Source organism: Anomalospiza imberbis, chromosome Z (assembly GCF_031753505.1).
Source record: "Anomalospiza imberbis isolate Cuckoo-Finch-1a 21T00152 chromosome Z, ASM3175350v1, whole genome shotgun sequence".
Lineage (NCBI taxonomy): Eukaryota > Metazoa > Chordata > Aves > Passeriformes > Viduidae > Anomalospiza > Anomalospiza imberbis.
Window position 1 is genome coordinate 9,690,777 of NC_089721.1, and position 13,011 is coordinate 9,703,787.

General features: G+C 40.4%; 1 protein-coding gene across 3 annotated transcripts in view; it reads right to left on the bottom strand.

Annotated features, from left to right (window-relative positions):
- The window catches only part of MTMR12 (myotubularin related protein 12), a 31,625-nt gene extending 20,323 nt beyond the window's left edge, over positions 1 to 11,302 (bottom strand). The window contains exons 1-3 of one of the 3 annotated variants that reach the window (XM_068176741.1): positions 11,276 to 11,302; positions 2,950 to 3,004; positions 1,679 to 1,818 (exon numbers count right to left, since the gene is read on the bottom strand). In XM_068176741.1, coding sequence (XP_068032842.1) covers positions 1,679 to 1,818; positions 2,950 to 3,004; positions 11,276 to 11,287 — 207 coding nt within the window. In that variant the 5' untranslated portion in view covers positions 11,288 to 11,302. Of the gene's footprint in view, positions 1 to 1,678; positions 1,819 to 2,949; positions 3,005 to 9,450; positions 9,499 to 10,759; positions 10,933 to 11,275 lie in introns of those variants that run through there. The other 2 variants (XM_068176739.1, XM_068176740.1) reach the window with 2 other exon arrangements.
- Between the last annotated feature and the right edge of the window lie 1,709 nt (positions 11,303 to 13,011).

Here is a 13,011-nt window from a genome sequence, read left to right on the forward strand (position 1 = left end):
AAAAAAAATCACAGAAATGTCACTCTACAGTACCACCTTCTGCATTACTTCTTCTGGACACTGAAGAACAGTTATTAAAGTACAGACAGATGCACAATATAGCTTTATTTAAGTCTCAGCCATGCTTGACATGTAGATAGGGTTTTTACTTTTCAAATAGCTTCAAAGCATACATTTCTGATGAGAGTCACTTTTCAAACAAGAATCACTGCAGTAAACAGGAAACACAATAGCTTCATGTAATCCAAGGCCTTTTATGACAAGTTTCCTTGCTATGAGAACCTGGCAGGAAATACAAAGTCTCTTAAAAGAACAAGTATCCCAAGAACATACTAACATTAAAATCAGATTTATGACCAGGTAAAGTAAAGACACACACAAAACCCAATTACCTTATCTACTGTGTAACCAAACTTGAAGTGATTTGGAGTTCCCTTCCCTTCTACCTTTCCATTAATACAGTTAAAAATGGCATTTTAGTGATGCCACAGTTAAACACTATTTTCAATATTGTTACCAAACAGCTGATGTACACTACATCAGCAAATTATATTTTACTGTGAACAGTTAACCTTATTCGAGTTACTTCCAGGTCTGCAGTACTCTGAAGCAGGTAGCTAACCCTGAACTTTTGTTCAAAGAAATATAGTTGACTTGGCATGTCATAAACCCAAGGTTCAAAGCCAGCAATGGAACAGAAATTAGCATGGTCATTACCAAGTTTCCACAGATCACTTGAGATTTACGTCATAAGATTCTGCAGCTTTGTCTTAATTCCAGAAGGTCCAATAATCTGTACTTGGCTGCAGAAGCCTTAGTTTAATGTTTAAACTTTGTGAAATTTAACCCGAAGAAACTTCTGACTACAATCAACACATGTCAAATCATATTATTCTCAACGTCCTTAACTGTCAAGATCACCTTGAACATGGGAGCCATTAGACTCTCTTTTCACTCCTAGCACCTAAATGGACTAAACTATTTCAATGCTTAAGCTCATCAAAAGCATTGTGGCATTACCATTCTCTCCTCACAGTTCAATTTGAGCACCTAAACCAAAGGAAAAAATATCGAAATATTTTTAAGATTTAGGGAGTTTTTAGCTTTTCAGTGTTTGCAAGCTCAACAGCACTAGGTTTTAAAATCTTTTTAGTAAACACTGGACTTTGAATGAAATAATTCAGAGTTTTACTGAGCCACATAATTTTTCAGAGCATTTCCGCTGAGTATTAGCTTACTCAGTCTTGTACATCTGCAGAAATGATTCTGCAGATGTAGCCCAAAGTCAAATCAGGCAGATGTTATCCACCATCAGAGACACTCTCACTTCCACAAATGCTACCAAGACAAAGAGTCAAATCAGTTTCAAACAAACTGTTGATTAGTTTTCAAAACAATAGGTTCTTTTAACTTAAGCTTCACCAACTTACAAAATATAAAGAGTTATAAACTATGTCTAATCTAAGTGTCCACATAAATGCTTGCACTGCCATTGCTTAAAATAGTCATTAGAGCTTGAGGAAGGATCAAGCAGATGCAGACCGATTCAAGTTATTCTGCATCCATTAGGAAATGTTATACATTTATGTTCATTCTGCATCTTTATGTAAGGGGAAGATATGATTATTTATGCAGAGTCTGTTTAGTTTAGTCATAATTAGAAGACTTGTTTTCTTACATTATCATCTGAAGCAGAATCATCATCAAGGAAAGAAATCTTAAAGTTTGTGCACACGAGTTTCCCGTAAGTGCCACGATTTGACCCATCTTCTTGCACGTATTTGTACACTGTGCTGGCTTCACAAAGCAGCAGTTCACCTGTAGAGAAGAAACACTGACGTGCAACATTAACTGACATTTACAATTCAATTATTTTGTTATCTCAATCACAGCAATAACTTCCTGACAGTTTCTCAGAACAGTATGCCTGAAGATAGTTCATCACTGTTAACAAAGCCACTACAAGACAGCTTCTGGAATCAGCACACTGAGAGCCTTCCAAGTTACTAATGTTATTCCAGAAGGCCTGAAGTGCAGATGTTTGGGAGTTCTGTAACCACAGGTATCTGTGTCATGGCCTACTCCAAATGTCAGAAGAATAGCAATCATTCAAGTGTGTAGTTAGAAAAAAAAAAAAACCAAAAGAGCAAGAGCAGTTTATATAGTCAACAAACAAGTTGAAAATTATTCCAATCTTCCTTACTGTTAAACTTTAAGAATGCTGAAACATTTAAATTTATTACTTCAGGTTCATCATAGTTATTTTTTCATAGCTTTGACTATTTTACAGGTCCCAAGGCTATTTTGGAAGTCTCAAATACAAGTTTGCATAAATAATAGTCAATTAAGTTCTCTTGTTAGAATTCACAGGAACTGAACTTCAAATTTAAGAAAGTAAAGTTTTAATAGATGTGATCAGACAGACTCTTGGTCTAAAAAGTGTAGGAAACCCAACAGAAGAATACTAGTTTACTGTTAACTTTTACATGTATTTGGTCTTTCCTTATCTTAGAAAATATTTTTATACAAGAAGTCATTGTAAATTACAAAAGAAAATATTAACCGTAAAAGAAACATTGGAAGGCCCAAGTAACTCACAGTAGAGACAAAGCCACTAGAAGGGAAATTTCCTCCAGTTCTTGTCTTCAGTTCCAAACAAACAAAACCCACCCAACTTTAAGAAACAGGGCAAACTCAAATGTTGACAGTTCTCCACATACAACTTACATCAGAATACTGAACTCTGTAAAAAAAATTTTTTATAGTTTTCAACATCCCATGCAGATAGACATGTTAAAAACATTTCAACCTGCATGGGTTGTTAAACCAAAACCTGTATTTTACGACTTGTGACACTGATGTCACATGAGTGTTTACTGCAGACAGGGAAATATTTAAGTATTAATCATTAATTTTTATTACTTAAATCTAGTAATATACAACAGTTACCTGGTAATAAGTGAGGATTTACTTCCTTTTCTATGGGTTCCTTTATGTGTATCTCCTAAAAAGAGAAAGAGTAATTATTTCTTTGCAAAGATCATACCTTCAACACATGCTGTAAAGAACTACACCTTCCCACTTTAATTCCTCACATTCTGGCAAATAAAAATTAAGGAAAAAAGCCTCCTAAATGAAAGGAGTCTATGTCTGCAATTTGATCTTTCCACTTAATGTCAGAAGTCTATTTGCTAAGTAATTGTTTTGACATCCACAGTGTCAGTTACATGCATTTGTGAACACACAAAAAATGCACTGTTTGTGCAACAGACAGAAGTAAAACATTACCAATATTTTAAAAGTTCTCTCAGCACACCTATATGGATGAGCATAAACTTAGTATTACAGCGACATCTCCCACCTCATTCATAAGCTTTTCCATGTATGACTTGCTATTGTTTCTAATGTACCCTTCAGTTTTTCAAGTTTCACCCGTGACTCCCTGCTTCTGATTTTTTACACACATTTCAGCCAAAGTACAGAAGTTACTTAAACGGAACTAACATGACTATATGGAAAGGTATTTCAGGATCTTGGAGCTAAGAGATGATCCTGGTGACAGGCGATCTTTTAGTTTAGACCCAAATTGCACAAAGCAAACATATTAAATTCTCTGTGTCGCTTATTCTAGCCTTTAGACACTGACAGATGGTCTAAAATCTCCAGCCAAAAGACTATTAAACTAGAGGAGATGCTACACCCTTCCTGCTCAGCCTGTTCAGAACTTCCTCCTTCAAGTCCAAATCACTTTGCATGCATTGCAGTCTTTCTGGAAAACCATTAGTTAACTGGAAACCTCCCCCCCGGAGGCACAGCAGTAAGCAAGCTAATTTTAGTTTGTCACCAGCATCCAGTCAGCTACTGCAATTCAAGGCAAGGAATGAAAAGAAGATATAAGCAATAATAATTTTTCTGGATTAAATACAGAGAAACAAAAGCCCCTGAGAGTACAAAAATAAACAGCCTCTGCCATTCATATAAACACTTGCACTCCATACTCAGAAGACCTAGAACTAAGTTTGAAGGCTGCACAGCAAAGCTAAAACCACCAGGAAAACATATCATGAGAACAGCAGAGATGTTCAAGATAGGCTGGAAAGAGAAAAAGGTTATAAAATGAAAGTAGTAGTGCTGTGAAGAAAGAAATCCATATAACTACAGCTGATAGCTAATAGAAAAAACAAATCCCAGTTTGCCGCCTTTCTCTTCTAAGTGTGGATGCTGTAGAAGTAATATTTAATCAAAATTCAGGCTTATCAGCAAAAAAGTTAGCTAAAATGCTACTATGACTTAAGCTGAATACGTCTGCATTTAGAGGAGAAATATATACTTCCCCCAGCATTGTCTCTTCACCAATGGTAACTTTAAGCTAAACTTTAGGTTTACAAGTATCTCTAACAGCTTTGCCTTATACAATCCCTCTTTGTGTCCAACTACATGCACCACTGCTCAGAAAACTGCATGCCAACAATCACTTCCACGGAACAGTAAAGTAGTTGTACCAGCCAGGTGCTTTTCCAGCACCTCTGACTTTGGGAGATGCCAGAAAGAATGTAGTAACTACTGTTCTGCACATACACTGTTCCTATTTATTGCCATGAGTACCAGTTTATGCTAGTGTTGGCAGAACTGAACTGAAGTTAAAAAAAATCTGACCCCAAAGAAATTCTTTGAGTTTACACACATTTGTTAAAATGTAACAACAATTTTATAATGAGTTTCAACAGCAAATCTTGAACAAGTGGTTACAAGTTTTTGGTTACAAGTTAAAATTGGTTTTCTTCTGACCGAGTTCGAAATTTAATCAAATCGCATCACAGCAGATTAGGGACCACAAACACTGAGAACACCTTGTAAAATCCAGTTTCACTTTCTTGAAAAAAGACTACAGACACTGAAGTGCTTATGATAGGCAGAATTCCTTTAACATTCAACAGACTCCAAGAGTTAAGCCTCCAGAAGAGTTCTATTTGAAATTCAACATTTACGTTCCCACAGTAAATTCATAAACATATTAAAGGTGGTTTTGATACATATACACAGATAGCTAGACCTCAAGCCATGAGTGCTGCTGAAGAATCCATGTTGCTGCATTCATTTTCTTAGGGAGGGTATGAAAATACATTAGATTTTACTACTGTCACATTTTGTGTTTGCTCTTTTCAGTGAGAAGGTAAAGACCTGCAAGAAAAATTTACTCACTATGAGTCAGTTCAAGTTGTGTAGGAACACACACGTAAATTCAGCTGCCATCTTCACTCTGTTTCAACTTTATTTTTATAACGAATATAAGTTTTGGGGCATCACAGCTCTTACAACTAACTGAAGAGCCTGTTTCAATTCATTATGCACAATGTTCACAGTCACCCACTCCTGTATCCCTGGGTTTGTCTGACAACATGGTGAGGTAATTTGATTTGTAAAATCAGCTGGGAAGTATGTACTTGTCCTACATTTGGTTTTATTATTAGTGCCTATTGTTAGCAGAACTGGCTCATCAACAGGTCAGATGAGCACATAAACAAAAGAAAGGAAAGCAGCAGAAGTAAGTCTGCCCCCTTCTGCAGGCTACTGAATACATCTGGACTTCAGAAATCTTCACCCTCTGACCATTTGTTGAAGCTAAGCATGCAAGTACTTTCCATACCTGACCACTGAAAGCCATGTAAAACTCTAGATAGAGCTTTTCATCTGTAGTTCCCCTGTTCTGAATGCCCCAAGCAGCATTTTGTCACTTCTTACTTAAGATAAAACATGGGAAGCCCTACTACCAGCCACAGTTAAAAGCAGTCACCCACAGGACACCATGCAAATGAGGAAAATTAACTTTGTTTCTGTAATTTCTGAGGCAAAAACCTCAACTCTGCTGAAGGTTTTAGAAACTTCTTTCTAAGACATGCTTCTCACCTGTGCACTTACCTTGTGCTATATTCCTTCTTCCAGGCTCTCAAACAGTGGTAGAAAATATGGCAATGCCCTCTAATAATCAATTTCAACAGTAGAGTACCAAATCATGCCAAAACTTCAAGCTGACATGTCACACCAAATTAATTCAGAATACATCCCCCTTCTTGCTAACATAGAACCAAAAACTGTTTTCCTTAAGGAAAGTTCTCTTCTTGTTTTTTACCCAAATATAAGGAACAACTGCACAGTTTGCAATACCCAGGGACTACAGTCAGCTCTCCTCCAAAAAATGTTTTTAAAGGGGTTAAAGTATTTTCCTCGCGCCTGTTTGGGGAGACAAATCTTCCCCAAGTGCTGAAGGCATGAGTGAAGCAACAAAGTTTAGGGCAAAAAGGTCAAGTAGGAGTTATGTTATATTAACAGGGTCTTAATGGTTGGAGCAGGAAAGGAATCCCAAATGACTTCTGCTTTTTATCATACACTGTCACCACAACTGAAAACAATTCCTCTCACTCCAAAGGGAGGTAAGCAACTGTGTACTGGAAATAAGAGAAAAACATTCCCTGCATGCCAGAATCCAGACCTTGATAAGAGGATCTGTTTGGGGTTTTTTTCATCATTATTGACATACAGATATCTGCCTACTGATCCTGGATGTTGCCCATCACCCCCAGCAGAGACACCATGCATACAGTCTGTTGCTTCAAACTGTAAACTCTGAACCTATCTTACCCCACAGTAACACTCCCACTGATCCATAGCTGGACATTTGTGCTACAGGCAATTCCAACAATGAAAAACAAGACTTACTAAACATGCTGAGAAAATATGTTTGAAAGATTCAAATAATGAAGGAACAAGTGATCACTTCCAGGCTATCAAGGATACTGTCTGAAACAGCTGACAGCTTTCAAAGCTGACAGCAAACAGTGAATACTTTGATGTTTTGATATAGTTTTCCACAAGTAAGTTCTGCACTAGGAAGATCTACATCCTGGAGAGGTTTGCTACGAGCATCTGTTTTTTTCGTATTTACTTCACTAAAAAGAGGGGTGAAATAAAGATAAATATATACTTAAGAAAGTTATCAGCTGTGAAAGTCAAACTGTGTACAGAAAGACCTGCAAATCAGTTGTGGTGCTCTAACAAGTGAATACAGAGCTCCTGAGTAAAATAAACTTTTGTGGAACAGTTCCACTGGAATTCCATGCAAAAGAGGAAACACCAGTGCAAATGCAGAGTATCTACTTTGCATCCAGAAACAAACCACGTTACATACCTGGTACTTTCTGAAGGACTCTTTGTTGGTCAAACAAGCCTAATCCTGCATTGTACGCCATACAACCCACAGCATATACTTACTACACTTTAATAACATTGCTGAGAATAATCTCTAACTGCTTGTTTTCCTTCCTTTCACAGCTCCCTTATCCAGAAGTCTGTTAGATCATAGCACGTGTTTTCCCCGTCCGTTTCATCTCTTACCCTTTCCTCTTTCCTCACATTGTCCAGTCCATCTCCTCTGACATCAGCGCCTGGTTTCCCCCATATCAGCCCAGCTGTCCACCAACTCCTACTCCTTAATCCCCCCTGCAACTCCACCACCCCAGTTTTGGAGGAGGGACGTACATTTTTAAGACTGATCACTGCAGAACACACAATATCATACCAGGATTTACAAGCAAGAAGTATTCACAGCATTTATGAGTGCAGGATCTGAGAGACAGCACACGAGGCATGAAAGTTACCCTCAGCAGTTTGTGGTGTACCCCACATTTCAGAGATAAGCAGCATGCAGCAGAACAACCTCTTCCCTAGTTTAAAGGCTAACACAGGAATAAACGTCCCATAAGAATGAATATGAAGAATTTAACTATAAAGAATGCATGCAAAAATATCAACTTTGAGCTTGAAATAAAATTTGAAATCTAATTTTTTATACAAATTAAGATTTTTAGGAAAACACAATCTAGCTTGTTTGACCTGTAAATAACTTCAGTTTTGAAAGTCTGAAAGAGTCAGAAACCATGAAGTAATTCTCTGGTCCTTGTTTCACTGTCTCCACAGATACATATTCTTAGTCTGTGATCTGAAATGTCAAAACATTGACTTTATACCCTAGTATTCACCCCATTTCCTGCAGGGTAGCCAAGTCTGTCCTCAGGGGAAGTGTGTCATTAATATCAACATCCTACGGTCTCACTCTCAATAGACCACTGATTGATTTGCAGTTCCATACAGCAGAGCCTAACTAGGTTATATTTAGTCAGATGTTAGAAATGCTGCTTTTCCAGACATTTTGGGGTTTCACAGTAAAAACTACTTCTGTTTCTTTAATAAGCAGCATTTTCTTTTCACTCCTTGCTTCCATCTGGTCATATATTAACACAGATGGAGTTCCTGTTTCATTTCATATTCAAATTAGCACACACCGCAGCTTAAAGCTGATTTCATTTTATTTTTCAGAGTATTGCCGAATGTGTCCCTCAGGTATCAGAAAATGGACTAAACAAGGTGGGGCAAAACCCAAAACCAATACCAAAAACTCAGCTCTGCCTGTAAATTTCCCTACTGCAGGGCTCCCCTAACCTGGAAGCAGCAGTTTAAGGCCTTAAAACAGCTTCCCAAGCAAACCAGGACAAGACCACAGAAGCTGGAGGCTGCAAGCAAGGGAGGGCTACAGCTAACAGTACAGCTATTGCTCTGTACTGCATAGTGGTTGACTGGAAATTTTGCCTCAGGCTGGAAGTACAAACAGATTCAAGGCAAGGCTCTGCAAATTAATGGAGAAGTCCACCATTAATTCCAATCCTACACAGCTGAAATCTCAAGCTCATCAAGCCCCTGAACTACTGTTTCCCACCTTCTGACATGGCCTGCCAGAGGAAGCATCACACCTGTTGCCAGTACTTCTTCCCCGAGCACCTGGAAGTTGAAATACCTTGACAAAAGCTCCCAGTTGACCCAACTATTTTCCACATAAAGGAAATCAGAATTTCCACTGTTTTACCAGTCTAGTTCCTTTTAAAACTCAACTACATGGAAGTTAACTTGTACAGGAAACCTGAGTTCAGGAAGTTGCTTTTCCTGGGTCCACACAGCTCTGTGAGAGAGGCTCACTTGTGCTTACTTTAGGATATTTAATCAACATGCTTTTTCTAGACAACAAAATAGCCTCACAGGTTTCATCATATACCTAAAATTTTATTTTTAATTCTCACAAAAGCAACTAAGGTCTTTAGTTTCCTGTGTAAGCATTAAGGCAGCCATATGCTGCCAACCAGCAGAGTCAAACTTGCTTTACTTGCTAATCACATGAGAGCTCAGCTTTACTGTGTCTCTGAAGGTGCAAAAGGGATATTCATTCTATGGCAGAAGTCACGTCTATAACCTGAAGTTCCTGCTGCAAGAGTGCATGAAATTCTTAAATTTAAGTGGAACATTGAGAGGCTTAAAAGCAGCAAGAACATGTAAAGAGTAAATGACAGCAATGTCTATTGAATCAGGACATCTCAAAAAGAGCTCATCTTCCAGTGTTACAACCTTAGTTACTCTTCCTGCAGCCACCAAGATCATATTTGAAGCATTACATCACTGGACTTAAAGTACTCTTTATTATTTGATATCTTGCTGCACTGTATATATTACCTGTGCTCTTTTCAATCAGCCATTTTTTCTAGCAAGCTTTAGTCATACACCACACTCATTTAAATGGTGAAATGTCTTCCAGTAAGTCCAACAAGTGAAGTTGTTTCTTTCACAAAATCCATTTCCTTGTATATTTGTATGAGGTACTTTCCAAAGGTGAAAAATTACCTCAGACAGGGATATATTTGCTGACTCCAGAAATATTTGTACCTATCATTTCCATCTGTTTTCACATGGAAATACAAGAAAGAGATAAAACTTTCAAAGTAAACTGATGAAACTACAAACCACCAGGACTGAAAAACATATAAAAATCAGATTTGCTATCACAAACTAAGAACAAAAGTTTTAAATACCACAGCTGATTTTGGCCATAACAACTCTGATTGTTCTTTCAGATCCAGTGTAAAATAAAAACAGCAGATTCACCAAGGTCCTATCAGTGACACACTCTGCACTAACTAACAAGATCGACAACATCTCTTCCCTAGGAAGCTCTCAAGAGAATTAACAATTAAGAAGAATCAGTTTGACACAGATTACAAAGAACTAGGAGAGGGAAAATCCCAACACTTATGGCTCATATTCATCAAATATTTTTCCTAGAAAACAGCTGTTTACCAGGAATAAGAATGATGGAATACAGAAAAACAATACTGACCTAATACCATGCGCTAACAAGATGACCTCAGTAAACTGAGTCTAAGGTCACTTTGATCAAGCTGTCAACATAAGTTTCGACAAATAAGTGAAAGGACAACAGGCAGAACAATACCAAAGATACACAGAGAAATATACACACTGCCAAGAATTCAACACCGAGCTGTTAAGGAAGGATATCCAGGGCTTTCCATTGGCGGAACTGAGAGCAAGGAGCTCACCGAGCAGAACGTGAAGTGATGCTCTTCAGGGACAATAAGAACAACAGGTTCGGAAAGTCTCACCTTACGGGCCGAACAACCGCAGCCCAACGTCTGGCCACGGCTTATAGAAACGACTCCGCTGACCAGCCAGCTCTGTTTTTTAAGCTCTTCTCCACGCTCGGGGCAGCCCAGGCAGGCTGAGCCCCGCAGTGCCCGGCGGCAGCCCTGGCCCTGGCCCTGGCCCCGGCCCCGCTCCCCCCGCACCGCGCAGCGCTCCCCGAGCCCCGAGCCCCCGGCCGGGGTGCCCGAGGCTGCCCGGCCCCGCCCGCCCGGCCCCGCACCTCCGGGCTGATGTAGGACACGAAGGACGGCTTGGCCGCCCTGGCCCCGCCGCCCAACATGGCCCCGGCCCGCGGCGGCGGCGCTTCCCAGCGCTCGTCCCGAGCGGGGAGGCAGCGGAAGGAGCGATCCCGCGGCAGCGCGGCGACGCCGAGCCGCATCACGGGGGCCGGCACCGCCCGTGCCCGCCCCCGGCCGGCGCCGGCCATTTCTGCGGCACCGCCTCCCCGCCGCGCCCGCCCTCACGGGGCGGGGCCCGCGCCCCTCAGCGGCCGCGGGCCGTGGGGCTGCCCCGTGTGCCCCGGGAGTGCCCGCGGGGCTCTGCCCTCGGGGCTCTGCCCTCGGCCTGCGGGGCGCGGCTGAGCCAGCAGGCGTCCCGCGCCGCTCTCTCCGTTTCGGGCTAAACACGTACCTTTTTTGCGTAGTTGCGGGAACCTCCCGCTCCTGGCCTGTGCCTTGATCCAGCCGTCACTTCCACAGAGTCGTAAAATCGCAGAATGGTTTGGGCTGTAAAGGACCTTAAAGCTCATCTGGATCCACCCCCCCCGCCGTGGGCAGGGACACCTTCCACCGGGTTGCTCCAAGCCCCATCCAGCCTGGCCTTGAGCGCTCCCAGGGATGCGGCATCCACAGCTCTGGGCAACCTGTGCCACTGCCTCACCCTCCTCACAGTAAAGACTTTATTCCTAATATCGCATCTAAACTGTGTTTAACTCATCTATTGCGCTGTTTCTCATTCAGCTGCTAAACTCAGCTGCTTAACTATCTGTGCACACTCAGAAGGCAACTCGGCATTAAAGAAAATCTAAACAAGTCATCAATATGCAGAGTGTTACTTATGGCAGGAGAATTGCAAGAAAAATGTAATAAAACATATTTTCCATTAAATAATCCTCAAAGCCCTCTAAAATGTGACTGCTGATGCACCTCGAGAAGTCCTCTGCCCTATGCCTATTTAATGTGTTACAGCCACAGCCTCCCTGGAATGTCATCTTTGAGCACTGTATAATCAGAGCTGTAAATATACACCAGGTTTAACTGGTATGTAGGTTATTTTTAAAAGCCTCATTTTTATATGGATACAGAACAATGCAAATATTGTAAACGGCCTGTGGCAATTGCAGCAAGACTACCCAGCAATTCAAATGGTGAATGGTAACCCAGGTGACAATTCATGCAGAGTAGACTTTATGGAAATATTTTTACAAAAACCCATACTTTACAAACTTCAGTAGGCCATAGGACGTGAATATCAACAGCTCCTTCAAATATTAGTGATAAGCATTTTTCATATAATTCCCCCCTCTTTTTCTTTTAATACATCACTTTATTTACCTTGCTCCAAACCCAGACCTAGGAAAACTACAGGAGGAAGAAAAAAGATTGCATGGAGTTATAAAGTAGCATTAATAAACGTTAAATGGAGTGACTGTTTCAATTCAGAAATAAAGCAATTTCCCTGTTTTCAGAGTCAAGGAATGAGAAGTCTTTTGGATTTAATCACCTTCTGTTTAAAAAAAAAAACTCGAAACAACTCAGAGATTAGCTTTCAATAGAGTTTTTACAACAAAGGCTATTCTGCTATGGGATCCCATGCTGAAGAGCTCTCATGTTTCACTGCACAGCTGCTTCCACATCATTCCTTGCATCTCATCTGACCTCAGCTGCATAGGTCAAAAGTACTCCCCATGAGATTAAACTGGTGCAAATCCAGGGTGAGGGGAAATGTGGGACACCACCTCTGTACTCTCCAGTGTATTAAAGTACTTAAAGAAAGAGAATAGCATATAGAAAAATCTTTTAAAATACTTGACTTTAGAGTGGGAATAATGTGAATTCCTCATCACGCCTTGAGGTTTACAGCACACTAAGGCAAAAATCAGCTACTTACTGACGTAGCATTTTTCAAAGAGGAAGGGAGGTTTTGACACCAGGCCAGAGTCTTAACTCTGATGGGAAGTGCAAAAGGAGCCTTAATTCCCACACAGCACATGGGAATTCATTCTTCATCTTGTCATCAAAAAAAGCCGTACATAAAAAAAAATCTGAGTACAACTGCTATTCTCCATCAGCAAAATATCCACATGGTGATGAACAGGGAGTGCTTCGTCCTGGGGTTTTCTCTCCAGGATGCAAAATGTGTGGGACTGAACCCATTGCAGAAAGGATGTGAAGCCTTTCTGGAATTTGGGGGCCGGATTTGGATACCCCCTTAGTTCATCTTTTCTGGAATGGAACAAATAAAGCTAGCACA